This window comes from Haemorhous mexicanus, chromosome 2 (genome assembly GCF_027477595.1).
Source record: "Haemorhous mexicanus isolate bHaeMex1 chromosome 2, bHaeMex1.pri, whole genome shotgun sequence".
NCBI lineage: Eukaryota > Metazoa > Chordata > Aves > Passeriformes > Fringillidae > Haemorhous > Haemorhous mexicanus.
The window spans coordinates 30,519,975-30,545,850 of record NC_082342.1 but is presented as its reverse complement, the minus strand read 5'-3'; the positions used below and the strand labels follow the sequence as shown (position 1 = coordinate 30,545,850).

The 25,876-nt window shown below is 48.8% G+C and overlaps 1 protein-coding gene across 4 annotated transcripts in view; it reads right to left on the bottom strand.

Annotated features, from left to right (window-relative positions):
* Positions 1-1,575: 1,575 nt before the first annotated feature.
* Positions 1,576-25,876, bottom strand: part of SIDT1 (SID1 transmembrane family member 1) — a 40,031-nt gene continuing 15,730 nt past the window's right edge. For 2 of the 4 annotated variants that reach the window (XM_059838118.1, XM_059838115.1), the window contains 21 exons: positions 23,621-23,722; positions 22,805-22,888; positions 22,581-22,674; positions 21,302-21,373; positions 20,843-20,936; positions 19,672-19,715; positions 15,790-15,861; positions 13,924-14,072; positions 13,237-13,310; positions 12,649-12,715; positions 11,934-12,007; positions 11,255-11,378; positions 10,151-10,268; positions 9,638-9,774; positions 7,928-8,036; positions 6,739-6,815; positions 5,618-5,664; positions 4,758-4,863; positions 4,347-4,457; positions 3,476-3,589; positions 1,576-3,069 (listed from right to left, as the gene is read on the bottom strand). In XM_059838118.1, coding sequence (XP_059694101.1) covers positions 3,007-3,069; positions 3,476-3,589; positions 4,347-4,457; positions 4,758-4,863; positions 5,618-5,664; positions 6,739-6,815; positions 7,928-8,036; positions 9,638-9,774; positions 10,151-10,268; positions 11,255-11,378; positions 11,934-12,007; positions 12,649-12,715; positions 13,237-13,310; positions 13,924-14,072; positions 15,790-15,861; positions 19,672-19,715; positions 20,843-20,936; positions 21,302-21,373; positions 22,581-22,674; positions 22,805-22,888; positions 23,621-23,722 — 1,932 coding nt within the window. In that variant the 3' untranslated portion in view covers positions 1,576-3,006. The remainder of the gene's footprint in view (positions 3,070-3,475; positions 3,590-4,346; positions 4,458-4,757; positions 4,864-5,617; positions 5,665-6,738; positions 6,816-7,927; positions 8,037-9,637; positions 9,775-10,150; positions 10,269-11,254; positions 11,379-11,933; positions 12,008-12,648; positions 12,716-13,236; positions 13,311-13,923; positions 14,073-15,789; positions 15,862-19,671; positions 19,716-20,842; positions 20,937-21,301; positions 21,374-22,580; positions 22,675-22,804; positions 22,889-23,620; positions 23,723-25,876) is intronic. The other 2 variants (XM_059838116.1, XM_059838117.1) reach the window with 2 other exon arrangements.

The following is a 25,876-nucleotide window of genomic DNA, read 5'->3' as shown; positions in this document are numbered from 1 at the left end:
CTTGTGCCGCTCCAGAGGCTCGAGGGGGAGTTGTACAGCTCACATGACCCTGGTAGTTTTCCTAACCTGTGAGGGGATGTCAGTATTGTACAGAAGCTGTTTCCTTCTCCTTCCACTTGTACTGGACTGAACAATTTTACCTACATTTCCTGAGAAAACAGGAAATATATGGAACGTAAGGAAGAAGTTTTTTACAATCAGAGTGGTAAAATACGAGAACAGATTGTCCAGACAGGTGGTGGATGCACCATCTTTAGAAAGGTCTGGTTGGATGAGTGTTTGAGCAACTTTTTCTAAGTGGGAGGTGTCCCTGCCCATGGCATCATTATTTCCCTTTCAGGAGTTGTGACAGCAGCTTATCCCAAGCATGGGCACAGCAGGGGGAAGCAGGGACTCCACTACCAGCAAAAAGGCCTCCTCACCTCCCAGCACAATTCCACAGTGCTGCTCTGCTTTTACCCCTACACATCTGTCTCCCTCTGTGAGCAGAGCAAGGTGAGGAAACGACAGCATGACCCCTGCCAATGAGGGAATGAGGTTGCCCATGTACCCAGCAAGCTGCTCTTCCTGCCCAAGGGCAGGGCCCAAGGACAGCAGCACCCAAGAAAAGCTGCATTTCTGGGGCAAGGGCTGCAGAGCCAAGCATGCCTGAGACAGCTGGGAGCACAGAGTGCCCAAGTGCCCAGCCAGGCCCCCCAGCAGCCACAGCCATGGAGGGGTCAGTGGCCACCAGGTGGGAGAGCTGAAGCACCAACAGAGCCCAGCAGGCAGGGCAAAGCTAAGAGGAAATTTTAAAAATTGACGCAGCAAGCTGGAAGCACAGAAGCAGCAGGGAGACGATTCCAACCCTTCCTCCCATCTCAGGCTTGAGGTGCCTTTCCTTGTATTTAATTGAATTCTGTCATGATTTTCTGTTTGTTCTGTGCTGTTCCCCAGCCTCCCTCTCCCTCCCTGTACCACCTTACCATTCCATGCTGTGCTCATCTCTGCTCAGCACAGCGAGCCCATATGTTGTTCTGCCTCCTACGTCGAGCCTTCCAACTGCTGTTCAACATTATTTTTTCCTCACATTTAAGTTTAGAGAAGATAACCAGCTTCCTGCCTAGAAACAAATACAAGCTTGAAACATGGTCTGAGACTACAGATTATGAAAACACAAGGAGAAGGTATATTTTATGAAAATGTGTCCCCAGAACTGGACAAATGTAAGGGCACAGAGGTCCTCCTTCAGTCTGGCACAGCTACCCTGACACACTCCAGAGTAGCACAGCTCTGCTTGGGAAGATAAAGGCTGGCAGCCTCTTGAGTCATTCCTCCTCCAGTCCTCTCCTCACCCTGCCCAAGGGACTACAGTGACAAACAAGAGTGTCTGTGCTTTACTCTGTGTAGCCTCACAAAGGCAATTTGGTTACAAGTACAAGCAGGTCATCCACACCTATGCTCCAGAAACACCTGTGACAGCCTAAGGGTGACAGCAGCCGTGTGACACCACTGGGCACTCCTCTGCCCTGACTGCTGTCTCTGCTGCTGCTGCTGAGAGCAGGAGCAAGAATTCAGATCAACCTGCAGAGCAGGGAACCAGGAACATCCATTTTATTGACCATCTCGACAAACTCCAACATAGGAAAAAATAAAAACCAGCTGGTGCAAAACTCTTCAAGGAGATACAGACTCTTGGAGTAAAACATGACCAGAGTCACCTGCCTTAGTAAGCAGAAGTGGAATGAAACTTTGCATCACTGGCTACATGCACATACACCAAAGTAAAAATGCTCAGGCAGAGAGGAATAAGGACAGCAGGCCTCAAAGAACACTTTTTAATTGCAAATTAGCAAAACAGGTCCCATTTTAGATGCAAGGCCTGAAATAATTAACACCTTATTCTTATTCTTGTTTTTTAAATAACCAAGAAACTGGAAAGAATGCAGAAGCCATTAAAAAACTCATTTCCGATTTGAACAAGTTGGAGAAGAAAATTTGGTCCACATCTTCAGCTAAAAAGCCCAACACCAACTGCCCCAAAACCTTCTTCATCCTCCCAGCCCATAAGAGAACCTACTTTGCCAAGGTTGTCCAAGGCAAGCTCATGTGAGGAGAGAGTCTGAGGCTGCTGGCAAGGCTCCCTGTCCCACCCTGTCCCTTTGGCAAGGCAGCCAGCAGGAGCCAAGGGCTGCCACAGCAGGCTGCGGCTTTGCTGCGCACTCTCGCAGGGTCGCTCGAGGAGAGCACTTGTGGTGCCGCCACAGAGAGCAGAGCACTGCCAAGTGCCAGCAGGAGCTGCCAGAGGAGCGTGGCTGCTCAACAGGAGTGACAGAGAGGCTGCAAGAGAGCAAGGCAGGAGGCTCTGAGTCTGGCAGAGCACCTCCAGTTCACCACCTCCTACCAACACTGCAGCCTTGGTACCGTGGCTCCCACCAGCTACAGAAAGATTCTCTCCAACAAAAAGAGGAAAAAAGAAACCACACTCCCCCCACTGCCACCTCAGTTTGGAGTTCTTTTCTCCCTCGGCTGCTGCAGTACAGGAACCAAATGCTCCCCCTGTGCTGCTGAAGGGACCCTCTGAGGGCAGCAGACTGCAGGGCGCAGACATTAGCTCCCCGTGCAGCAAGGCTGGCATGGCACTTCTCAAGCCTGCTCACCAGAGAGGAAGTGGAGCTCATCAGCAGGGAGGAGGGGAAGCAAAGGTCTCTGACATGCCTCCCTCCTCTTTCCTCCCCCCTCACTGGCCCCAGCACCCACTGCACCCACCAGCCCGAGGGCTGTGCACGGGCACAGGTCTCTGGATCAAGCCTGCCCCAGAGGATGCGGCGGGAAAGGAGTGACATCGTCTTCCCTCCTGGTCCCACCTCACTGCCACAGCACACCTCCATGCCTGCTGGGGGATCCAGTTCCCTGCTCCCACTGGGCTGTTGGCCATGGAAGCAGGCTCATTCTGCACAGACACCAGTGGCCCAGTGCCTTTGGCTGAGAGCTTTGGGACACCTCTGCGCCCCTGTCCCTGGGGACTCAGAACACTGGGATCTTGTCCCTGCGCACCGTATCCAGGTCATCGTCCAGGGTCAGCAGGACCTGAGGAGGAAAGTGAAAGCCAGATTCAGGTCTTGCTGGCCAGGGAGATCTTCCTTTCAGATCTTCAGGCCTTGCCTTTATGGGAGGTATTCACAAATCCATGAGTCACTGGTCGCAGCAACAGCACCTCAGCTCCCCCACAACAGCTGTCTGACCCACAGCCCCAGAGGGAATTTGAGGCCAGAAGGCTCTGGGAGAGAAATAAGATAAAGGAGAAAGCCTGATCCCACTGACAAGGAGCATCCCACTGTGAAGGATGTCAGGAGGCAGAGCCAAGCAGAGGAGTTGGGACAGCTCTGTGGAGTTCTGGAGCAGGCACAGCTCCATGTGGATAAAGGGGAGCAAGGTTAAAGGAGAGAGAGAGAGAGAGGCCATCCAGCAGAGTGGGAGGCTCAGCAGGACTCACCAGAAAGGAGAAGAACAAGGCAGCTGCGGAGAGGAAGTGCCAGACATCGTGGTCATCAAAGAATCCCAGCAGGATGCATGGCCGGTTCTTTTCCCGGGACTCTGCTGGAGTCTCCTAGGAGGGCAGGAGAGGGTCAGGACCTGATATCCACCCCTACCGGGCCCTTGCTGGCCACACTAGATACTGTAGGGATCATCCTGTCTTAACCCTCCAAGCCTATCCAGGAACAGTTGCTGTGCTGGCCAGAAATGTGGCATAGGCAGGCCAGAAACAACACAATGTTTTAACTGGACCTCAAAATGGATCTGGGACCACAACCCACATGCAAGGGGAACCCTCTGGTCTCCACCTCTGAGGTCCTGCATAGCACAAGTGGCACAGCCTCCACCAGACCACCCTGCAACAAGCCCCTCATTTCCATGCAGATGGATGTGACATCCTGTTAGAAGGCACCCAGTCAGGATTTGATGGCCTCCCAGGCCACCAAGAGCCCTAACAACCCCAGGCAGGTTGACCTGGTTGACACCAGGTGGCCATCTGCTCCAGGGATGTCTTCCATCCCTGGAGGATGGAAGGATTAGGATTTTCCCAGTTTTCCTTCCAGATCCCCAGCTCCTCCTTTGTCCCCTAGGAAGGACCAGTCACCTCCAGATCACCTGGTTATAGACAGCCTCTATACAGCCACAGTCATTTTTGGCCCAGCACAGCTTCTCATGCTCCCTTCACAAGTCTGCTACGTGAGTTAAACCCTTTCAGCTCCCCATGAGCAGCCCAAGACTCATCTCCAGAGACATTTTTGTGCAAAACAAACACCAGGAAGAAAATATGATGAGAAAGAGATGGACAGAAGAAGAGTAAAAGGGAAATTTACCTCCCAGCTGCTGAGGGTCTGGAAGAAGAAGTAGAGGGCAGCTGCCCACACCACTGCTGTGGCCACGATGCAGAACATGGGGATGGGCAGGAGCTTCTCAGAGCTGCGGAGCTGCAGACAGGGACACACCCTGAGCTCTTGCCAGGGCACAGAGCCATGCACAGGGCTCTGTACTGCCTGTACTACCTGCCTCTGGGAAGGGCTGCCCACCCCCCAAAAACACAGCCCAGCCACCCTGAAATGGCTCCACACCATCCCTCCCCAACACCCTGTCCCAGCCAGCGCCCCACAAAGGTCCCTCCACATCCCTCTGCAGCACCACAGGAACCCAAATTGCAGCCAGAAAAAAGGCCCATCCCTTCCCCTTTGGAGCCAGGAGCCCCAGGGACAGCTACAGCTGCCTCCCATTACCTTCATGATGATGTAGAAGGCCAGATAGAGCAGCAGGTTACAGATGAAGATTCCCAGTATGTAGGAGGCAAAGTCTCTGGGCCGATACACCAGCCCAAAGATAGCACTGAGGGAGAGGACAGAAGGGAAATCAGGCAGCTTCCTTCACTGGGGACAGGGTACATTCCCAAAGTGACAGCCACACACTCTTCTACTCCCGACCAGGACTGCAGGACGCAGCACCAGTGCCAGAGCTTCCCAACTCCCTGGGGGAAATGCGCTGTTTGTCTCTGCTCCCAGCCAAGGAAATGAAGCCATGGTCAGCTGCTGAAGAAACTGGAGACCCCAGAGGACAGGCAAGGGCCTTGGATTGCTTCCAACCCATGGCCAAACACATCTCCCTCGGTAGGATCTGGCCCTAGACCTGTCCATTTGGTAGAAGGCATGTCCCTGAGAAGCAGCTTCAATGAAAAGCAAGAGCCTGGGGCAGACATTTTAGGTCTCATCCGAGAGCTGATCCCTCCTCAGCCAGGCTCTGTGACTCTGTCTGCCAGGTCTCCTGCACCTTGGCTGTGCCAGAGATCTCCCAGCTCTGTGGGAAGCACAGCACAGCAGCCCAGTACCTGCACAAGCTCCCTGAAACACGAGCCATGAGACACCCCAGCTGAAACGCTCAGGGGATGCTCCATGTAGCTCTAGTGCTGCACTGCATCCCATGGATCTGCCAACCACCCTCAGACCAGCCTGCCTGCCAAAACATGTCAGGATTATTGCACAGACACTGCTGCATCTCCCCATCACTCCAGGCCACCCATGTCCCTGTACCAAATCCTGCTGCCCACATGCACAAATATACAAAGCACCAACACACCAGTACTTACAAGGACCAGTTCACCAGGTTCCCAACAATGAGCAGCACCATCCTGTCCTGGAGAAAAGACACTGATGATCATATAAAGGGAAAAAGAGTATGCAAAAAGGCCTTTGCCTCAGAAATTCAGGAGAGCATTATGTGAGGATTTGGAGTCCAGTTTCTAAAAACACAGATGCACCTGGCTCTGTGGGAGCTTTTATCGGATGGAAACTGCTCTGACCCTCAAAAATTTAAAGAAAGTGTTGTAAGGACACTAAACATCTAAAAAAGGACAAGCTCAGCACTTAAGGGATCAGCCTCAGGAGGTTCTGCGAATCCTTTGACTGCTTCTACTGTTTTTCTAGCTAGATTCCTTCCCTCCCACTGCTTTACAAAAGAATTACTGCAGAGAGCAAAGATGTGCTTGAAAGAGGTGGCAGGGGAAGCTCTGGACAGCATCCTGCACATATTCAGGGAGCCTTTTTTCCCTTGCCATCTCACCATTAGCTGGGGAAGCACTGTAACAACAGCAGGCAGAAGGATTGTATCTGTGGGGCATGTGCATTTATGCTTACAGCTGCTTTCATGATGCAGCTGTTTCAGGCTGGCCAGGCTTACTTCATGCTTGAGCGGACCAAGTTTGCTTATTCAGAGAAGGGAGAATAAATAAAAAATTAAGAAGGCTTATGGATAAAAACTCCATGTGGCTTCAAGCTCTAATTAGCACTCTTTGCTAAGGAGAAAGCAATCAGTGGGACATAAGGTAACAACCACCTTTTCTTAACTTTACAATCTGCCCTGAGGTGCTGCAGAAATGGCAATTGCCTTTGCTTAAGCCACAGACACAAAATAGCTGCAGCCTTCCCCAGAGAGGCTGCACTGCACAGAGCCTCGTAGCTGTTCCTATGAATGGATGCTCCCAGAGAGCAAGTGCAAAGGCACATCCTGTCACACTTGTATCACCTTTGCTCTGATGTTTTATTCACCAAGCCTGAGATCAGGGGAGGCCTGGAGGCTGGGGGTAAACACTCCAGCAGAGACATACACTTACCCAACCATCACTTTTCCAATGAGCCCCACCTCTCTGCTCTGCTCACTGCCTTTAGAGTGAGGAATTGCAGAGAGGTGCTGGGATGAGAAGTCACCTACCATGTACATTGGTCGGCTGCACTGCTGGATACAGTCTGTGTACAGCACCATCACTGCTCGCCGAAATATGCCCATGTCTGTCAAAGGAAAGGATAGAAAGCCAGCACAGCCAGCACACTGAGCTCTAAAATGCATATGAGGAAGAAGCTGACAACAGACAGCCCAAGGTGTCAGCAGATTCATGTCTTGCCCCTTGGAAGCAATCCGTGCTGAGCAGGAGAGCATCCACCACAGGATGTAGATGGCAGTTGGCCAGAACAACAGGTTACAACAAAAATAAATTTAAAATCCCCCTCTATACTAGCACTGCCCAGAAGTCACACAGGCTGTGTGTGTAAAGAGGCTGGCTTTGCAACCCCATCTCTGAAAGAGTGGTGTGTGGATGGATGAAGGGGGAAAGCTCCTTCCATGGAATAAGCTGCCAAAGCAGGGAAGCAGTAGAAACAAGTCCCACAGGCTTTAGAGGGTCCTAGAGGGGCAGAACTCACTCAAGACACTCCTGCTCTCAAAATCATTGCAGAAGCTTCACTGCAGAGCCATCAGTGGCACCGGGGATGGACAAACATGCATGAATATACATGTTCCCCTTTAGCCACAACACAGAGCTTGAAAAGGCTCCTGCAACAAGATGTGAGCTCTCCTGTGCTGGATCACTCCCCTCCTGCCAAGGAGCAGGACTGCCAGGGCTGCTGGCAAACTGGTTTCACTTCCCAAGAGCTGACCCAAGGTGGCACACGATCCTGTCTCCCCACACACATCCATGCAATCCCCGGCTGCTACAGCTCAGCACAATCAGTCCAAGAGGGAAAAAGGAAAGCTGTGGTTACCTGAGTCAGGGTCATCTGAGGCAGACAGGGGCAGAAGAGGAAGAAGAAATAGGTTTAAGCAGAGCACAAGAGCCAGGCTCCCCAGCAGACCCTCTCCCCCCCACCCCATGACAGGACGTAGAACAGCAGTAGAGAGAACTGCAGCTCCTCAGAGCCCAGCAGTCCTGCCACTACAGAGCACACAGCTCCTGCTGATTCCCACTGGGAATCAGGAGCACAAGGATTTCAGAGGCCAGGAAAGCATCAGATGGATGAGAGGACAGGGTAGCCCAGGAGAGGGGCCACAGGACTGTGGTGCACAGGCAGGTGAGGACAGGGGGCACCACACACCCGGGAGGAGACGGCTCAGTCACAGCACTCACCGATCTTGAAGCGACCCGTGTAGTAGATGTGGGTGCTGAGAGCCAGTGAGCCCAAAATGTGGATCAGTGAGAAAATAACCCAGAACCACATGTCATTTTTTCCAAACACCTGAAAGCAAAAACATTTTAAAAGTAACTGAGCCCTCTTTCAGCAGGACAATCCTTTCCTGTGCTGTATCACCATGACACATTAAACAACCTCACTGAACACACTAAAAAAACCCCTAAATCTTCCAACCAGAAAACAGATCTATAAATTCAAAATGAAGTCCAGAGAAGCAAGATTAGCTCAGCATCCTGGAGAGAAGACCATTCTTTCTGAATGCCCCTTTAGACAAGACTGGATGGACAGCAGCTGGCCCAGGGAGCAGAAACACAAGGCCAAGCAAGCTCTCTCTGCTGAGCTGGGCAGCAGCTCTCTGGCCAGGAGGTGGATTTTTACAAAGGCAGACAAGGAACCAACCATTACTTTAACAACTGTACTGAAGTAGACCAAACAGGACAGAACTGCTCTGCAGGCAATTGCTCCTACAGTGCATTTTCATTTTATTTAAGGACTGGAAGCGACCTGCAAGCACAGGACAATGCTACAATAAAATCCTAATTTTTCATTCATACAATAAGAAGTCCAGAAACTCTGATCTGTGCCATCTGGCTGTGACCACTTCCCTACCCTGGGGCAAAGCACTCGCCTGAAATTTTCACGTTGTGTGGGCAGAGATAAAAACCCTCACACCAAAAAGCAAGCAGAAAAGCCACCTCTCCATGAATGGAACAAGGGAGACATGCTGCTTTCAAGCTCCACTGAACAGCTTCAAAGCATCCCACAAAAGAAGACAGAGCAATCCATAATAAAGTCTCAGTGTTCTGAACCTTGTCAAGATCTACCACACCTATCAAGAGATTGCTGGAAAGTCCCAAGGTCAGCAGCTCCTCCTGCATGCCTTATCCCACAGACAGTCTCTTATCCCACAGAGACCTCTGCATTATCTGGTAGTGAGGAGCTCACAGCCCATTGGGATCTAGCTGCTAGCTCAGAGCAAGAATTCCATGGATTTTGCCTGGTTACTGATGAATGAAAATGAGTCCTTCAAAACAAGAGAAGCAGAGACTTCCAAGGAAAAGCACAGCTTGAGGATCCTGGTGAGCCCAGCTCAGTACTTGTAATGCTACAGCAAACAGGCAAAGTCTTGTAGCTTTTGCTCCAGTGCCCTTCCATAGGCAGGTACTCCAGGAATTTGCCTGGGAGCCTCCCACATATCACCCTAACCCTGGGCCTCTCCAGAGATAGGAAAACCAACTGCAGGAGCTGTGACAAACAACATGGAGTATTCCAAAGGGGAGAAAGAGGCACTAGCAACTCGATATAAGATACCTGTCTTGGAAGCCCAGCCAGCCTCACCCCTCTTTCCTTGGACATGAACATCTGGGTGCATGAATTTCTCCTCTTGAGAAGGATGGCATGCGGTGGGCAAAGCCCAACACAAGAGCCCACCAAGAGGAAACTGTTCTGCTCTTCTCCTGCCTGAAAGCTCAGGGGAAGGAAGGAGGAAAGCCTTCCCAGCAGAACCGAGAATTCAAATGCTGACAGCTGCTTAACACACTCTTATCCTACTCTGCTGCTTTCCCCAGTCATTTTCACACCTCAGCCACATTCCCAGCCATGCCAACTCCTTCCCAGAGAAGCAGCAGAGTAAGAGGGAGCCCTACCACTCCAAGGACAGCCAGGGAGATCACCACAGCAAACGAGGCATAGGCAGAGTAGGCGCTGGCATTGATGTCTGGGTGCCGGGTCTGGTAGAGCTTGAGCATGCACAGTCCTGCAATCATGTACATGAAGGAGGTGTCTGTGGAGGGACAACAGAAACAGGGTGAACAGCTACTGCCAGGGGCCCAGAAAGCTGATCCAAGGACACACAAAGCATCAGGGATCTGTGCCTGCCAGCCTTGGGTGTGGCCCTGCTGCTGCACTACACTGTACAGCACTTTGTGCTTTGCCACCTTGCAGCAGCACATCTTCTGTGCTCTGGGGCAACAAAAACTAAAGGGGATCAGAAAATAAGTGCCCAGAGGGCATCACAACCTCCTGACTGAGCTTTGAAACAGGCAGGCTCCAGGGAGACTTGAAAGGGTAGAGAGATGGGAAAGTTTAGCAACTCAGCAAGAGACAGAACATGGCAAATCCTAGCTCCAGCTCAAAAGGAGAAAGCAAACTCAGCTTACCAAACTGGAAATTGGAGTAATTAGGGCAGACGTGGTAACAGGCACTGAGCACCCCTTCCATCATCAGAGCAATCCCCATAGCGTAGAAGAGACCAAAATGCTTTGGGATCCCATAGTCCTGGAAGAGACCAGAGCTGTTTAGTAAATGCCCTCAGTGTCCTGATCACAGGCAAGCTTCTATTCTCCATCACTTCATCCCTCCTAACTCCTACACAAGTCTTCCAGTCACCAGTGCAGCACAGTGTCCTGGGTACAACCACAGGCTCTGGATTTAGATACATGGCATAGCCAGGTGAATCCACAGGCAGCAAACCTAAGCTAATCATGAAGATCTCAGATCAGAACCAAGACCTTGGTACCGATATTGTGAAAATATCTGTCCTGTACCTCATGCCATGCTACATCCTGCCCAAAACAGAGAGGACTGACCAGAACTGCTCTCAGAAGCTCTTGAGCAGAGCCCATCAGCCAACATGAGAAGGCATTTCCATCGCAATGTGGCCAAGATTTCACCTGAAAATCACAAGCAGCAGACCCTTCCAACTCCTATTGCCTTTACTTGATACCAAGCCCATGAGAAGAGAGCTGTTTGTCTCCAGAAACCACCAGCACCTCTGCCCACAGGGCTGCAGATATCTCCATCCTCTCCCACAAGAGACTACAGAAGCTCTGGCTACAAGAATCTCTGCTTCAGAGACTGAGGCAGCCAAATTCCTCTGAGTTATCATAAGCAGCTCTTGTGTAAGACAAATGAAACTTCACTATAAAGAGAAGCATCTTGGGACACTCCCACTGTCCCAGTTCCCCCACAGCAAGAACTGCAGGAAAACCCAGAGCCAAGGGAATCCTTTCTCTATTAATCTCCTTGTCTTCACAGGCCTAGGCTGAGTCACCACCACAGCAGCATGGTCATACTGTAAGCAGAAAAGCACTGGGGTGTGCAGGAACACAAACATCCCACCTAGACCCTTCTGCACAGGAGGACAAAAAAGAGGAGGATTCAACCCTCCTGCGAGGAAGACAAGTGGAAACCCACTGTGTATCACTCTGGTTTTTGAGTTCACTCCACGTTCCCTGCCTCCACTCAGCCCCAGTGCCTCCTACCAGGGTGTAGATATCCTTCATCTCCATGGCCCGACGGTGGAGGATGTCCCGGCGCAACACGATGAAGAGGAAGAGAAAGCCCAGCATCATGTGGCCCACGTTGCTGAGGATGTTGTTGAAGGCACTGCAGGAAAGAAGAAGGTTTAAGACAAAGGCAGCACAGCAGCAGGAAGCTGGGTTGTGATAAGCTGAATCCATTTTGCTCCCCCCTCCACCACCTTCCACCTCAGCAGCTGCTGAACTGCAATCTAACACTCCTGATGACAATTGAATTTGAATAGTTCACCTGTCCCAGTTAATTTAACACTTCTGAGAGACTCCCAGCTCTGGGCTTTCTTTGCACTCACACATTCATTTAGAGAAATGCTACACTGGAAGGACTGATCTGAACTTCTTTGCAGAGCTGCTGCTCCTTGGATACAAATGTCCAACAGAGCACGGAGCACCTCATTGCTGCGCCAATGATCTATAAGCGGCACCCAGGTGCCACAAGTTCTAGGGTGAGTGTGTCTCACTGCAACAGAGCAGCACAGCTGAGCAAAACACAGAGTCCTAAACTCCCAGTGGTCTTATCAGCACTGCTACCGTGAGCCTGGCAAGCATAAAATCCTGACCTGGGCACAGCACAAACACTCAGGAGGCAGGAGACAAATATGCAGGGAGGAAAGGGCTCACTCACCTCAGCACCCCAAGAGGATGAGCACACAGGAAGTTGTAGTAGCACATGTCCTGATTGCCAGTCACATTCACCACCTGGACAGGGAGCAGGTGGGAGGCCTGCCATTAGCAAATCCTCCCTCCTTAGCTCTGGGAGATCTGCCCCATGCAAACACGGCACAAACACAAGGTGTACCAGGACACAGCCTAGCTCTAGCAGCAGCACAGGGAGTGCTGACATCTGCAAGCAAAGCTTTTAGGGTGGGACAAGATGTTGTCAAGGGCCACAAATCTGATAACAGTCTTCAGAGGAAACATTGTGTGCTCTCAACCCCCCCTCTAATACACCTGCTTGCAGATATCTGCATAACAGCAGGATAGCAAAGGTTGGGAGAAGGCAGGAGAAATCACAGCAAACACTACTTGCTTTCAGCTGTCTCTTAGAGATAAAATCAAATTCTTCCTGCCCCTAAAATGAAACAGGACCCAAATGAGACATCAGCTGATCAGGAAAACAGCAGCACTCCCACTTCCCAAGCAGAAATAGCAGAAGTGCAAGCTCAATGAGCCAAGCTCACTGTAACATCAACACAGTGCAGCAAGAGCAGCTAAGGTAAACTGCTCCTCACACAGAGAACTCCTGGGTGATCCCAGTTCCACTGTGACTGTCACCCTTGCCCAACACAACCACAGGGCAAGTTTAAAGCAAGAGGGGGCAGCCATGGAGCCAAACGCACCGTCTGGTAAGTGATGACCAGCTGGATGACCGGCAGAGCATAGAACACCGCAATGGTGATGATGTTCCTGCAGAGGGGAGACAGCAGCAGCACTTACACACACACCAAAACCAGGGGTGCACACCCAGAAGAAAGCCCCACAGTGCTCGTGGAGGAATTGCACACCTCACTGCTCTGGGGTTACAATCTCATTGTGAGCCCCTGAAGCAGAGGAGCACGTGTGCTCCTGCACACAGGAGGCAAACCAGAGGCAAATGCTAAGGGCACAGGAAAAGCCAGGATGCTGGCCACGAGCTCAGGAGTTTGAGCACCAGTTTCTCTCCCTTCCCATTACGTTTCAGTGCACTGGTTGTTATCATGCTTAAAAGCAATGATGCAAAACAGAATCCACTGCCAGGATTATGCGTGCACTGGTCCACAAATATCCTTACTTGAGGTATGTGGGATCTGCAGTTACTGATTGAAACAGGGTCAGAATGGGCAACAGGGTAGTTCAGAAGTGGTTCAGAAGAAAGGCATGCGGACAGAATCCACAACCAGAGACTCTGGGTCCAGAGTTTGGGTCTTACCAGTTTGCCTTCTCCTTACCAGAAATAGATTTTGTATTTTTTGCTGACAATCCTTCGGTCTTTCCTGGACAAATCTGACAGATAAAGGAACACCTAAAACATTACCGGGTGGGGAAAGAGGGAAGAAAACACAAAAGAACCAATGTAGATTACAGATGCCAGTAAGAGATCTTGACATATTAGCAGCTTGGTGGTATTTGAACTGGTTTTATGCAGTGAACTCACTGTGTCGCTTGATTCTATAGGGGTGAGTTCTGCAAAATCCTCTGACCTTCAGGAATGGCTCCAACCACACAGAGCAGTGCAGGATGACAAAGGGAGGCAGTTTGAGAGCTGCTGGCTTAAAGCCCCTCTGCACATCCACTGTAGTCACACTACTTGTACTAAATAGCCACCTACTGTTGCAGATTATTTTCTCCCTATCTTCACACCTCCTTGAACCTTCCTGGGCATTTTCCTCCTTTCTCAATAGTCCAATACATTTTGATTTTCCATATTAAAGCACTCACTTCGCCAGCACTCTTATCACAGTGGGAAAACTTCCAGTGACTGAAAAAAACCTAAGAAGTCCACTCAGCTGTATTAGATGAAATCCACCCAGAAAGGGAACGGGATTTTTGAGATTCCACTGAAGTGACCAGTTCTGGTCATGGCCCAGAGGTGCCCACGTCCCAGCACGAGGGCCACGGGAGAGCACCAGCCGTACCTTAGTGCGGATGATGTTCTTGTCACTCTCAATTTCTGGCATGGTGTCGAAGTCGCTCTCCTCCTCCACGGAGCTGTCTGTGTCCGAGCCGGCCGGGGCCCTGCGCTCCGGGGAGGACAGCTGCCGAGCGCCGCTGCAGCTGGACTCGTCTGGGCCACAGCAGGGAGAAGGAGACACGCAGGATAAGGGCTAAAGCCCTCTGGGAACAGCAAGAATCCACCTGTCCCAGATGCTTTGATGCTTTGACAAGTTGATAGGGTCAGTTCAGGGAAAAAGTTTTTCCATGATTGTCACAGACATATTTTATGAAAAATCCTTTTGTTAGGATTTTTTCTCCTGAGAAGCTGAGAGGCCTCAGAAAGGAAATGTAAACAATGATTATCTGCTGCTGTGGAATGCAACAGGTGCATCTTTGATTGGTCTCATGTGGCTGTTTTTAATTAATGGCCAATCACAGTCCAGCTGTCTCAGACTCTCTGGTCAGTCACAAGATTTTATTATCATTCCATTCCTTTCCTTTCCTTGCAAGCCTTCTGATGAAATCTTTTCTTCTATTCTTTTAGTATACTTTTAATATATCATTAATATCTTTTAATATAATACATATCATAAAATAATAAATCAGCCTTCTGAAACATGGAGTCAAGATTCTCATCTCTTCCCTCATCCTGGGACCCCTGTGAACACCGTCACATTTGGTGACCCCAAGTGAAGAAAAATTCCACACTGGGTGAACCTCCAGTGAGGAACATTGCCACACGTGATCCCAAACCTTCCAGAAATTTTAGGTGCTCAGCTAAGAGCAGTTTAAAGGACCATTATCTTTCCCTTTCTGCAGCATTTTACTATTCACTCTGCTTTTATTCTATTACTTTTCATCTCTTAACATTTTCTGCCCTCTACTAGCCCAGGCTCTGAAATTTGGAATTCCGAGACAAGACAAATACCTCTAGAGATAGAAGCAGACTGTTAGGGGTCAAAACCACACTCACCTAGTTAACTTTCAGATTTTATGTAAGCATTATATATAAGCTTTACTAAAAATACTGTAGAACAAAAGACAAAGAAGAAAGTCGATTTTTCAAAGCAGACAGAGTACCAGCTTTATTCCCACTGCATCCCTGGCACTGGTCACATACAGGTTAGCAGGACCTGCCTGCACTTTCCACAGGCTGGGCAACTCCCAGCTCATTTCCCTCATCGACATGGGAAGAACACAGGCTTCTTCTCATTTCCCAAATGCTTTTAAAAGATTTCTTTGGAAAAAAGGGAAGGAGGGGTAAAGTGGCCATTAAGCCCTCAGGAAAGTTTTTTTCTCCTCTGCCTCCAGGGCATGATTCACCTGTTGGCAGTATGACATTACTTCTTCCCTAGTGAAACCCCTGGGGTCAAGAAACTCTGACTGTGCCTTGCTTTATGGCACAGAACCCTTCAGCCTCCCAGGGACAAGTATGCTTTGCCTTAAAGGCAGGCTCTGAGCTAATAACAGGCTCCTATAAAAGCTTGCTTGAGAGGGACCTTTTTCAGTCACTAGTAAATATCCTGCCTGAAGCAACATTGTCACCCACAGCTCTTAGGTGACTGTAGCTTCGTCTAAGACACATTTCCAATGAAATGTGTCTCTTAGGGCACCTCTTTCAGATATGCCACCTTCATTATGTAGATGCTTTTCCCTAAAGTGCAACCTGAACCTCACTAACTGCAATTTGGTTGTTTGGGTTTTGTTTTGTTTTGTTTTTTTAATAGCTGCAAGACACTCCTAAAGCAGCTTGCAGCTTTATTCTCCTCTGGTGTCAAATCACCCTAAAAGTGCCTTCCTACACAGGGAGAAGCCTCCCTGGGCCCCAACTCTGGAATATACTGTACCAATAGCACCGTAGCTGCTTCCCTCAGGAGTGCTGGCTGAGATGGGGTGTGAAGAAGTCATCATTCCAGATCCTGCAATGAAACAGACCCAGGAGGGACAGTTAGCTTCATGTCAGTGCTTCAAAACATCTCTGAGGTGAACACAAACAGCCTGAAGAGCTGGAGGAGCTTGGGAAAAGGAACATTTCTCTAAACAGATGGCAGTCTCCCTCCAGAGCATACTGTGCAGAAGGGAAACCCTTGTTTTGCAGTGTGAAGGAAACCCATTCCCTTCAGCCTCCCCACACAGGGTTGCCAGTGAGACTGGCAGCAGGAGACCCCTCCAGCACCCTGCACAGATCACACTGTGGGGCTGCAAGACTTGGTAAATTTTAGAGCAAGTCTCATGATGTTCTTAACAGCCTTCTGAATTTCTAATTCTTCTCTTTCCCCATCTCATGCAACTATTCAAATCTCTTCAAATCCTGCTGCCTTCAGCTATCTCTGGAAGAGTCACAGACTTTGGCAGGACAGCTGCTACATAATTTTAACCAATCAAGGAGAAAGAAAAAAATACTTTATGCAAAAAGTGGTAATGATCTCGTGCTGATGACAAGAAGGGCAAGCCTTTGAGGGCTAGGAACATCCTGCCTCCTGCCCACATATAGGAAGCAAGGAGGAGTGCTCTCCTGCCTCCACATTCCCTCTTTTTGCTTCCAATGGTGGAGCTCAGCAGCTGACCTACAAGGTAGGAAACAAAGCCAGCTGAATCCCTTCACTGAGAGGTCAGTCACAAAAGGGAGGGAAGCAAGGGCAGCAGGAACAGGACCATGTTTTCCAGTAGTGACAAGCAGTGAGAGACAGGTTAAGTTGCTTTAAAGCTTCACCCCTGCAACAATCTTATTTGGCCAGTCAGCAGCACAGCAATGCAGAACATGGCACAGTATTTAAAGCCTTACTAGAGCCTGACAATGGCCTGGCTATCCAAACTGCATCTCTGGTTTCCCAGTACCTGACTGGACTCAAACTGACAGGCACAGGCAGAGTGCTCTTTCCAACTGGAAATTCTGGGAGTTCTGTAATGCCTTGTGTAGGTTTTTATACCATTTTCATTAGCCACATGCATGGAGAGATCTAAAACTTGTCCCTGACTGACCCCACGTCAGGGAAGCACCCATGCAGCAATGATATTTGGTATTTCACGTCCCAGTTACTGCTTTTCTTTGGCATGTCTGCTGTGCTTGTTGGGCTAGGGGTAAGACTTGGTCTCAAATTTTGGCTCCTTTACGCTCCTGCCCCATCCCTCTATCAGAGAAAACAAACAGCTCAGAGGAGCATCAGAAGTGAACATGGCATGGACTGAGCAGAAGAGGCAGGGCTGGCTCTGGCACACTGCAGCCCCCAGGTGACAGCCCTTGAGCCCTGGGCTGAGACTGGCAGGATGTTGTAGGTTGAGGCATGAGCAAGATGCAGCTTCTACTCATCACCTCCAATCCACTCTCCCTCTCTCATGGAAGCGTTTCCTCTTGCTTTTAAAGACACTTGGAAATCCAGATCACTGGGGAGAGGGCAAAAGCATTTCCCTATGTTCACGGCAGCAAGGAACAAGCACAATTCCTAGGCCTGTCAGTCCTGTTCCACAAGGATACTCCCTCCTAATTTTAGACCAGGCTTTATTCTCTCAAATGACCTGTCAACCTTCTCTCCCAAGTTACCAAAGATTTAAATCTGGACAAAGCATGCAAGCCAAGGAGAAAAGGCACTCTGCCCTGTCTCTAACAGCCACTTTGGACCCAGCTCACCCACTAATTTCTATCCCACTTCCCACTGTGAGAGTGAGTCAGCAAAGTAAATGTACCACACCAGGCGTGGCTCCTCCAGCTATTGCCTCCATCAGATAGTGAGGAAGGGAAGGTGTGCCATGGGATTAAAACCACAGAAGCCAGACATAAGATGGATAACAAGAGCAAGAAGGCACATGGATTGGCAGGACATTCCAAGACCAATGGCAAAGACACATTGCTGACTACTTCCATCCAGTTTCTTGGTGGGGAAAAGGAATAGGGAGTAATGAAGAAGGCAAGATCCAGGGGTACTTGGGAGGGAAAGAAATTCCAAAGGGTGGGAAGGGGATTAAAAAAGCCAAACAGAGAAAGCCAGTGTGTCCACTGATCTGGAAGACAGGGAAGATGCTAATTACCGTTTTATAAGCATCAGTCAGACACGCCCTGAAGAGACAATAGATGAAGGAACAGCATGTGGGTAGGTCATGATTCCTCCCCAGAGGAAAGGACGTGGCTGCAACATTCAGTGCCAGGTATGTGAAAGTGGCAATGGATTACAAGGGAGAGGACAGGTCACTGAAGCAGGAGGTTCCTCTGGGAGGAAATCTGTAAACTATGAAGGAACTGTGCTCCTCTCTCCCTCCGAAGGGATGCTGTTCAGCAGTCCTCCCTGCTCAACAACCCAGTTCTCTACTTTCCAGGTCCATACCAAGTCCAGCATCTGTGCACTGCAGCTTTTTGGGAACTTTCCAAACACCCGAATTTAACTTCCACCTTTCAGCAGGGCAGTTTGGCTTCAGCACATTAAACCCCAGCTGCAGCATCAGCAGCACTCCCTGGGACTTCTGGTCTCACCCGGCTGAGACTGTGCCTCCTTGTCTTAGACAGTGATTCCTTGTCAGCACCCTGGAGCTCTTCCACAGCCTTGGACAGGTCCCTTCAGCTTACTCAAACTCCCCAACACACAGGCCCTTCCCATTGCTCCAGTGCCCTAAGACCTGCTCTTGTTTTACAGCAGGATCCATCCCAAATGATATAAAATTAGATTATATTTATGGATACTTTTACAGTTCCCTGTACATGCTGTGAAAAAAACCCTTTCACATGTATTCCAAATACAGGGATACACATGGATCTTTTAGTGGCTGACAAAACAAGTCTAAGAATTCAAATGTCCCCAGGTCCTCAGCAAAAATATCAAGCCAATTAATGCCAGTCAGAGTGAAGTTCCACTGCTGATCCTTTAAACACAGCTCAGTTACATTACCAAGCTTATCTGATGGGATGCAGCAGACCAGAGAGACTGAAAATGCTCACATCAAAAAAGGAGTAACATCAAGAACCTCTCAATCTTGCCAAGACTGTGTCCTCCCTTCCTCCAGGAGAGAGGTACGAATGACCTCAGCACCAATGCTTTGAACTACTTTGCAGGCACTAAATATTTAATCAGAATGAAAAGACTCCCACGCCTCACCAGAAAGCAAGAACTCCCAGTGCCCCCCATCCACATGACAAAAACTTCCATCTTTCACTGGCAGCTTCTTAGATGCAACTGTTTTTATAAGGCAGATGGCTGCAGCTTGTGGAAATGTGGGTGCAGCACAAAGTAAACTGAATCCAATGCCAACACAAATATCACAAACACCACTATCCAACTCTGTTAGTCATTCATTCACCTGGCTGTCTGTAATGTCCAGTGAAAAACAATTTAACATTTAAATTCAATTAAAAGACCCCATGCTTAAATCAGGGAAAGGAATTCTTAAAGTGTAAGAGCTGACATTCTCAAAAGTGCCTTGTTTAAAAATTAGCAGACCTGGCATCAGGAACATTTGCCTGTATCCAGGTCCATGCAAGGCTCAGCCCTCCTCCACCCCTTTAAAAGGCAGCTCCTAGGGGCAGGACACAGAACCAGGTTCAGGGAAGCTGGCTTCAAAGGCCCACTCTTGTGAGGGCAGAGAGGAAGCTCTGACATCTTTCCTCAGCACCAGAGACTGTGTGAGCTACCAGGGAAGATAGCTCCAGGACAGAAGGTACTCGACTGACAGCCTGTCCTCTGCCTGGCCTGGGGCCTGTGCTGTTCACTCAAAGCTGTCACACAACAGAGAAGAGACCTTACCATGCTCAGGGCTCAATCTCCCAGCTGAAGCCTTCCTCTGAACCCTGCAAAGCAACAGACAGCACTCATGAGACAGCCAACAAATCTCATCACCTGCCAGCCATGGCAGGATTATCTAGGACACCAACAGGTAAGTATGGTGCAACTTCTAAAAAAACAAATAAAACCAAGAAAAAGAAGCACAGAAGAAACAAACACACAACAACAACAAAAAAGAAAAATACTGTTTGGACTAGACACAACTCAGACATGACTGCTTGCTGTCCACCTCTCTAACTTCCAAAGCAGCAGAGGGCTTTTTCACCCCCTCAGCTATCCACCAGAGGCAGGACAACCATTTCCATGATTTATCCCATCCTACACTGCTCAGTATGTTGGGAGAGACCTCCACACCATCTTTCCAAACCCATCTTCCCTCTCAGGGGAACAAGCCCATACGAATGTCCTGAAGTGGCAGCAGGATTTAGAGGCACTCACTAGCACGATGCTTAAGAAGCCCCTATCACCCCTGTCAATGGAGATGTCAAGCACAAAGAAGATGGTAAAACAAACAAACAAACAACAACCAACCAACCAAACAAACCCCTATTCCCACATATTCCCACAACACAGAAAAATAGCAGCAAATAAGAGCAAACATTTAAGTAATTTCATTGAATTGTTCCAATGAAATGTATTTTCATTGATGTGTCTTCAAGTTAAGCCATGCCCATGCAGATATTCTTTCCAACACAAGCCCAGACACCAAAGTCTGGGGCAGGGGGAGCAGGTAAGGAAGGGAACCAGCATTCTTGGGACTCCAAGGCCCAATTTGTGTCATTGCCACTTACTGCAGTTCTCAGTCCAGCATGCTCTCACACTCCATATCCCAGACTGGTCCCTTCACAATTCCCACCTGCTGCCCAGTGTCCTTACGTAAGAGAGCACAGGGTTGGGGCATTACAAGACTAGGAGGGCAGACCCTTAGATTTTCATCCTTCCCATGTCCCCATAGCAGAGGAAAAAGTATTTTCTGGCTGATGGTCAGTAGGAGCCCACTGAGCAGTCATGGACTTCTTCAGCTGATCTGCTTAGATGCTTGCCACCCCACTCATCCCAAATTTTCAGTAGGGTGTGGTGTCCCTGATGACAAGAAACAGAAAGACTGTTCTTTTATAACCCCTTGACTCACCTAATGTAGTGCACAAAAGCAACAACCACTGAGCCCAGGTAAAAGGAGAGGAAACTCAGGAAGCTGAAGAACATGGCCTGGACATAAACAGACTCTGAGGAAAGAGAAGGGATCAGTCAGCTCACAGAGCAGGAACAGCACCTCTCAGGGTCAGCACTCTTCCCAGTACCACCTTGTAAAAATGCCCAGCCCCAAACAGCCCTTCCAAACCCATTTGCTTTCTTCAAAAGGAACTGACAGAACCTGTTCTGCACAATCTCCCCCCTTTTCTTCACCCCCAGTGCTAACTGGTGGGCCACACAGCCCTTCCTGGAAGGGAGCAGGCTCCAAGCGGTTTTGCCTCCTTTGCTGGTGCTGTCTGCACCATCCCTTCAGAGGCTGCTGGCCCAGTCATACCCCTGTATTCAGAAGTGCCAGGTTGCCCTGTAAAGTTGCATTGCTCTACCCAAAGCCACTGACTTTTAATGGAGGGCACAACTGTCACTTGAAGGTTCTTTGTCCTCTGCAGGTTCCAGGTACGGTTGACATTCCCTGTGAGGTGCAGTGTACAGAAAATATAAAAACAATCAACATTAATGATTTCTGGCACTGATCTTGGTTCTCTGAACTTGCAAAACCAACAGGGTCTGGCTTTTCACTAAAATGTGGGGTGGTTTTGCTTTAAAATGTTCTCTGATCTATCAATAAACAGCCTTTCCCAAATGTTTCCCCCTTCCTCCCTGTTCACAAACTTTTTTTTCAGACTAGAAATCCCTGCTTTGAGCCTTCCATATATTGCTTAAGTCTGGATGTCTGAATCCCAAAGGCATCTCAACTCCTATTCATTTAATCCCCAAAGGAGAGGTTCTCTCATTACAGGTAGTGGGAGCCCATTTTTGCCTTTGGCCAAATCTCCGTGAGTAAAACACTTCTGTGCAGGATGCTACTCCAGAAACTCGCTCTGCTTCTGCAGGGCTCAGCACATGTGGCCAGTAGAGCTCTGCTGACAGCATTAGGATGAGAGAGTGACACTCCAAAGGGCACAATTCTTTTTTCGTGGGAAAACTGGGGCAGAAAGGTGGCAGGGGAGTAGTAAAAAGCTGTTGAGGGAGCTCAATATATCTGCTGGTTGCAGTCTTGCTTCTTCTACAGGGAGGAAGCTTTGAGGCTTTGGGAATAGGAATGTTCCCACTCCAGTTATAGCCACTACATGAGTGGTGGAGACTTTGCTTTTACCACTGCCTAGCAAGTGGACACGGTGTTTTCTGGTTGGAAAAGACACTAGAACAAGTCTTTGTAATATTATTCTCCCAGAATTACCAATTTTTCCTGTTCCCCCAAGTTCAGAGCTGTCACAAATCCCAAGATAGCAGTTGGAAAAGATGCTCTCTGCAGGAACTGGGACTCCATGGAGCCAGGAGGATAATACAGCAGCAGGGAGCAGAGGTGAGAACCAAACAAAAGGCTGTAAGCAGCACTGCCTGGATGACTCCAGTGTCTCCCAAAGCCCCAGTGGTGCTGCTGAAAAGCACATAACCCCAGCATGCCAGGCACTGTACTAGCCAGCTACCTCCTGCATTTATCAAGACTTTTAACCCGCCCAACAATATCAAATTGATACTTCACTCCTCCTCACAACTACCTGGATAAGACAGACCTACATAATCACCCGGTGGCATCCCGCAGGAAGGTCCCAAAAGACACCCACTGCTCCATCACTCAGATGCAGCAATCAAATCCACCTCCCAGAACAACTCACCATGAATTGAAGAAGGCACAGAACCCCCACAAGCATAATCCTCTGGCTTGATGACAAACACAACGAAGAACTGCTCACCAGGGAAATCTTTTCTCTGCACAGAACGATGGAAGAAGACAGAAAATCCATGAGACACAAATCCTCTCCCCTCCAACAGGCCAGAGATCAGGTTTTAATTGCTACACAGGCAGCAGAAAACACTGGGACACAAATCAGCATCTCACCTGCACTGTTATGGCTGCCTGCTTTGTCATAGACTGATAAACTCCACTGAACTCCATGTTATAGTCCAGGTCATACACTGGGCACTAAAACAGACAACTAAGGGTTAAACCTGGGACAACATTCAAACTATTTCCAAAGGAAGCCGGCTGGAAAACAGCACAAAAAGGCACCAGTTGGGGTATCCAAGGGAATAGAACATCTTACATCTCTGTCTGCTCCTATACTGCAGCCCCCTGCATTATTCAGTGAGGTGGAAAAAGAGAGTAAGTATGGGGCTATTTCCCAGCTGCAAGCAACAGCCAACCTCCATGACAGGGAACACCCCAGGAAAGGGGATGAAATGTACAGAAAGGAGCAAAACTCAAGGAAGAAAGACACCGTGTGTCTGAAAATCAGAAGTCCCCTCAAGCTGTCTTCAGCCAGGGGAGAGTTAAGGGAACAGCACTGCTCCCTCCCTGAGCCACCAACATTCTACCCAACATCCTCCATGGGAGACAGACCCATATCTCAGAGCAGCAGGGAACCTCACAAGGGAGAGAAAGTCCCTCTGTGGAATGTGTTCCCTATGGATAGGCTAGAAAGGAACAGCTTGTTCACCTATTTACAACAAACGTCTCAGTATGAGCTGCTTGAACTCAGCATCTCTCTCTTGGCCTCCTTCCCACAGAATTTTCATTCCTCTTTCAGGGGCTCCCTCTACCACCACCACCAGGGCAAAGCCCTGCCTTGGGCTTTTCCCTCTGCAGGGCCCAGACCCCTCACAGCTGGACACAGCTCCAGCAGGCAGCTCCTTACTCTTCTCTGCTCAGACTTACCACAATATCCTGCACAGAGACAACTGAGCACGGGTAGGCTGCATCAGACACCACATTAATAATGACTGAATCGACATCTTGAGGAAATTTGTACAGAAAATACTGTGGAGAAAGCAGAGTACAAGAAACATGACCCAGAAATCACCCTTGGCAGTATCTTCAACACCTTCCTAAGCTACCTGAACAGCCCAAGCTGGGCTCTGGGGTTGGATGTGGATGGCTTTCATAAAAAATCGGATTTCAAATATTAGAAGAGCAGATTAAATATATATAGGCAACTGTCCCCCTTGCACAGTATGCTATTAGACACAAACATCTTCGATGTGGAAAAGACAGCATTGATCCCTTCACCTTTTTCTCACCTGATGAAGCTAAAGTGACTTAATTTTACACCCTATTCCATTTTACATTGATATGAGCAATTTCCAGATGTTTCCATACTGCTGGCTGTACTTTTATATATGGAAAACATCATGGGCTTTCTCAAATGGGTTGCCTCAAAGACAGACCATGAACAGTATTAGGTCAAATGGCTGAAACTCTGTCAAGAGTTTCATAAATAAATGATTGATCTTAGTTGAGGGATTTGGGATTGTTTGTTTGCTTTGATGGCAAAGCATAATGGGGGTTTCTCTCTGCACTTCAGCTTTGAAAATAATTCAGCTGTAACTCCAAAAAAATTTGTGAGACACTAATATCTGGCAATATTCCTGGGGGAAGGAACAGCATCTCCTTCATTGAACAGGCCCACAGGACAGTCTGTGGGGTTAGAAAAAGCTGTTTTTTCAGATCTGAGCAAAAGATGTCAAAGGAAATATCATTATTTGTATACTTGTCCGCTAAAAAGTTTGATGCACTACCTCAGCCAGCTGCTGGAGGAGTGGGGCTCCTGTGCATGCCCCAGCAGGATGCTTGAGCAGGGGCTCCCATCATCCCACTTGGAGGCCAGACCCTGAGAGCTCAGGCTCCAAGCCACAGCTACCACGAGGGGCTGATGGGCACCTCACACCCCCTCAGAGGGACACAAGGCTGAGGAGTGCCACCTGCCACCTTCCTCCCTTCCATACAGTCACCAGGCAGCCACTGCTGCCACGCTGGGAGCTACCACCACCCCTGCTCCAAAACCATCACCTGAGACTTTCCCAGCTGTAGAGCTCCCTTTCTGGCACATAAACTTTAGTGCTGAGCAAGCACTAAAGCACACCAGCTGTTTCCTGCTTCTCTTCCCCCGTGCCAATCCCTAGGAATTACAGCCCCAAATTGGGAGGGCAGGGACAAGCAGGAAATCACCCAAGCCTTTTCCAAGTTGCCCATTTCTACTAAAGCATTTATTCCCAGCACCCCTGCCCAAGCAGGGTCCCTTCCCTGCTGAAGGAGTGCTGGCTCCAACCACAAGTCCCTACAAAGTGAAAACTCACCAAGCCTGTTTCCTTAGCAGAGAAGTTTTGTCTGCACCAAGCAAGGACATGGGCAGACTGAGCTCCTTGGTTTCCCAGGGGCACTTTTTCCCCTTGGAAAGTTTTAAGGGCATGAGGATCACCTTTTAGTCCAAGAGGACTCTTCTATAATTTCCTCTAAGCCATGCTTGCACCAAGGTACAGAATTAACACAAGGGCATAGAGGCTGGCATTTCTCTGCTGCACACACTGCAAGTGTTAAATGCACGTCCAGCCAACACTTCTCACCTATACAAGCATATCCAATTTCTGCTTCTGCCCTCAGGCACAAGCTGGGCTCCAGACAACATCTCCTTCAGTTGTTGCTTTTTTTTTACAGCACTCATCTGGGTTTTAAATCATCTTTTTTTTCTTCCCCCTAAAGACTGCTTAATACTTTGATTGACAAAAGCCTCAGCGTTATACCAACTAAGAAGCAGTCTTCTACTCCATACACCTGGTCATTCATTAAAAGTCATAAATCTCATATTATTAATTGTGACAAAAAAATCAGACCACAGACACAAAGTTAATTTCATATCCTAAACATTCTATATTCAAATCACAAAATCCTAAGTAATGAGTGCTTACAAAGAGTCACCATCATTCCCTATGCTTCTATAGTATAAAACACTTCATGAATCTGCAAACCAGATTAAGACATTTGTCAGCAGAAAGGATTAGCTGGTATGCCTGGTAATACAAAACCTAAAATTAAATGGTGTTATTAACAGAGAAAGCAACAACAAAAACAGAGTCCCAGAAGCCTGGGTAAATCACACACGCTCCTAGCTCTACAAGTTCCTATATCTCTACAGTT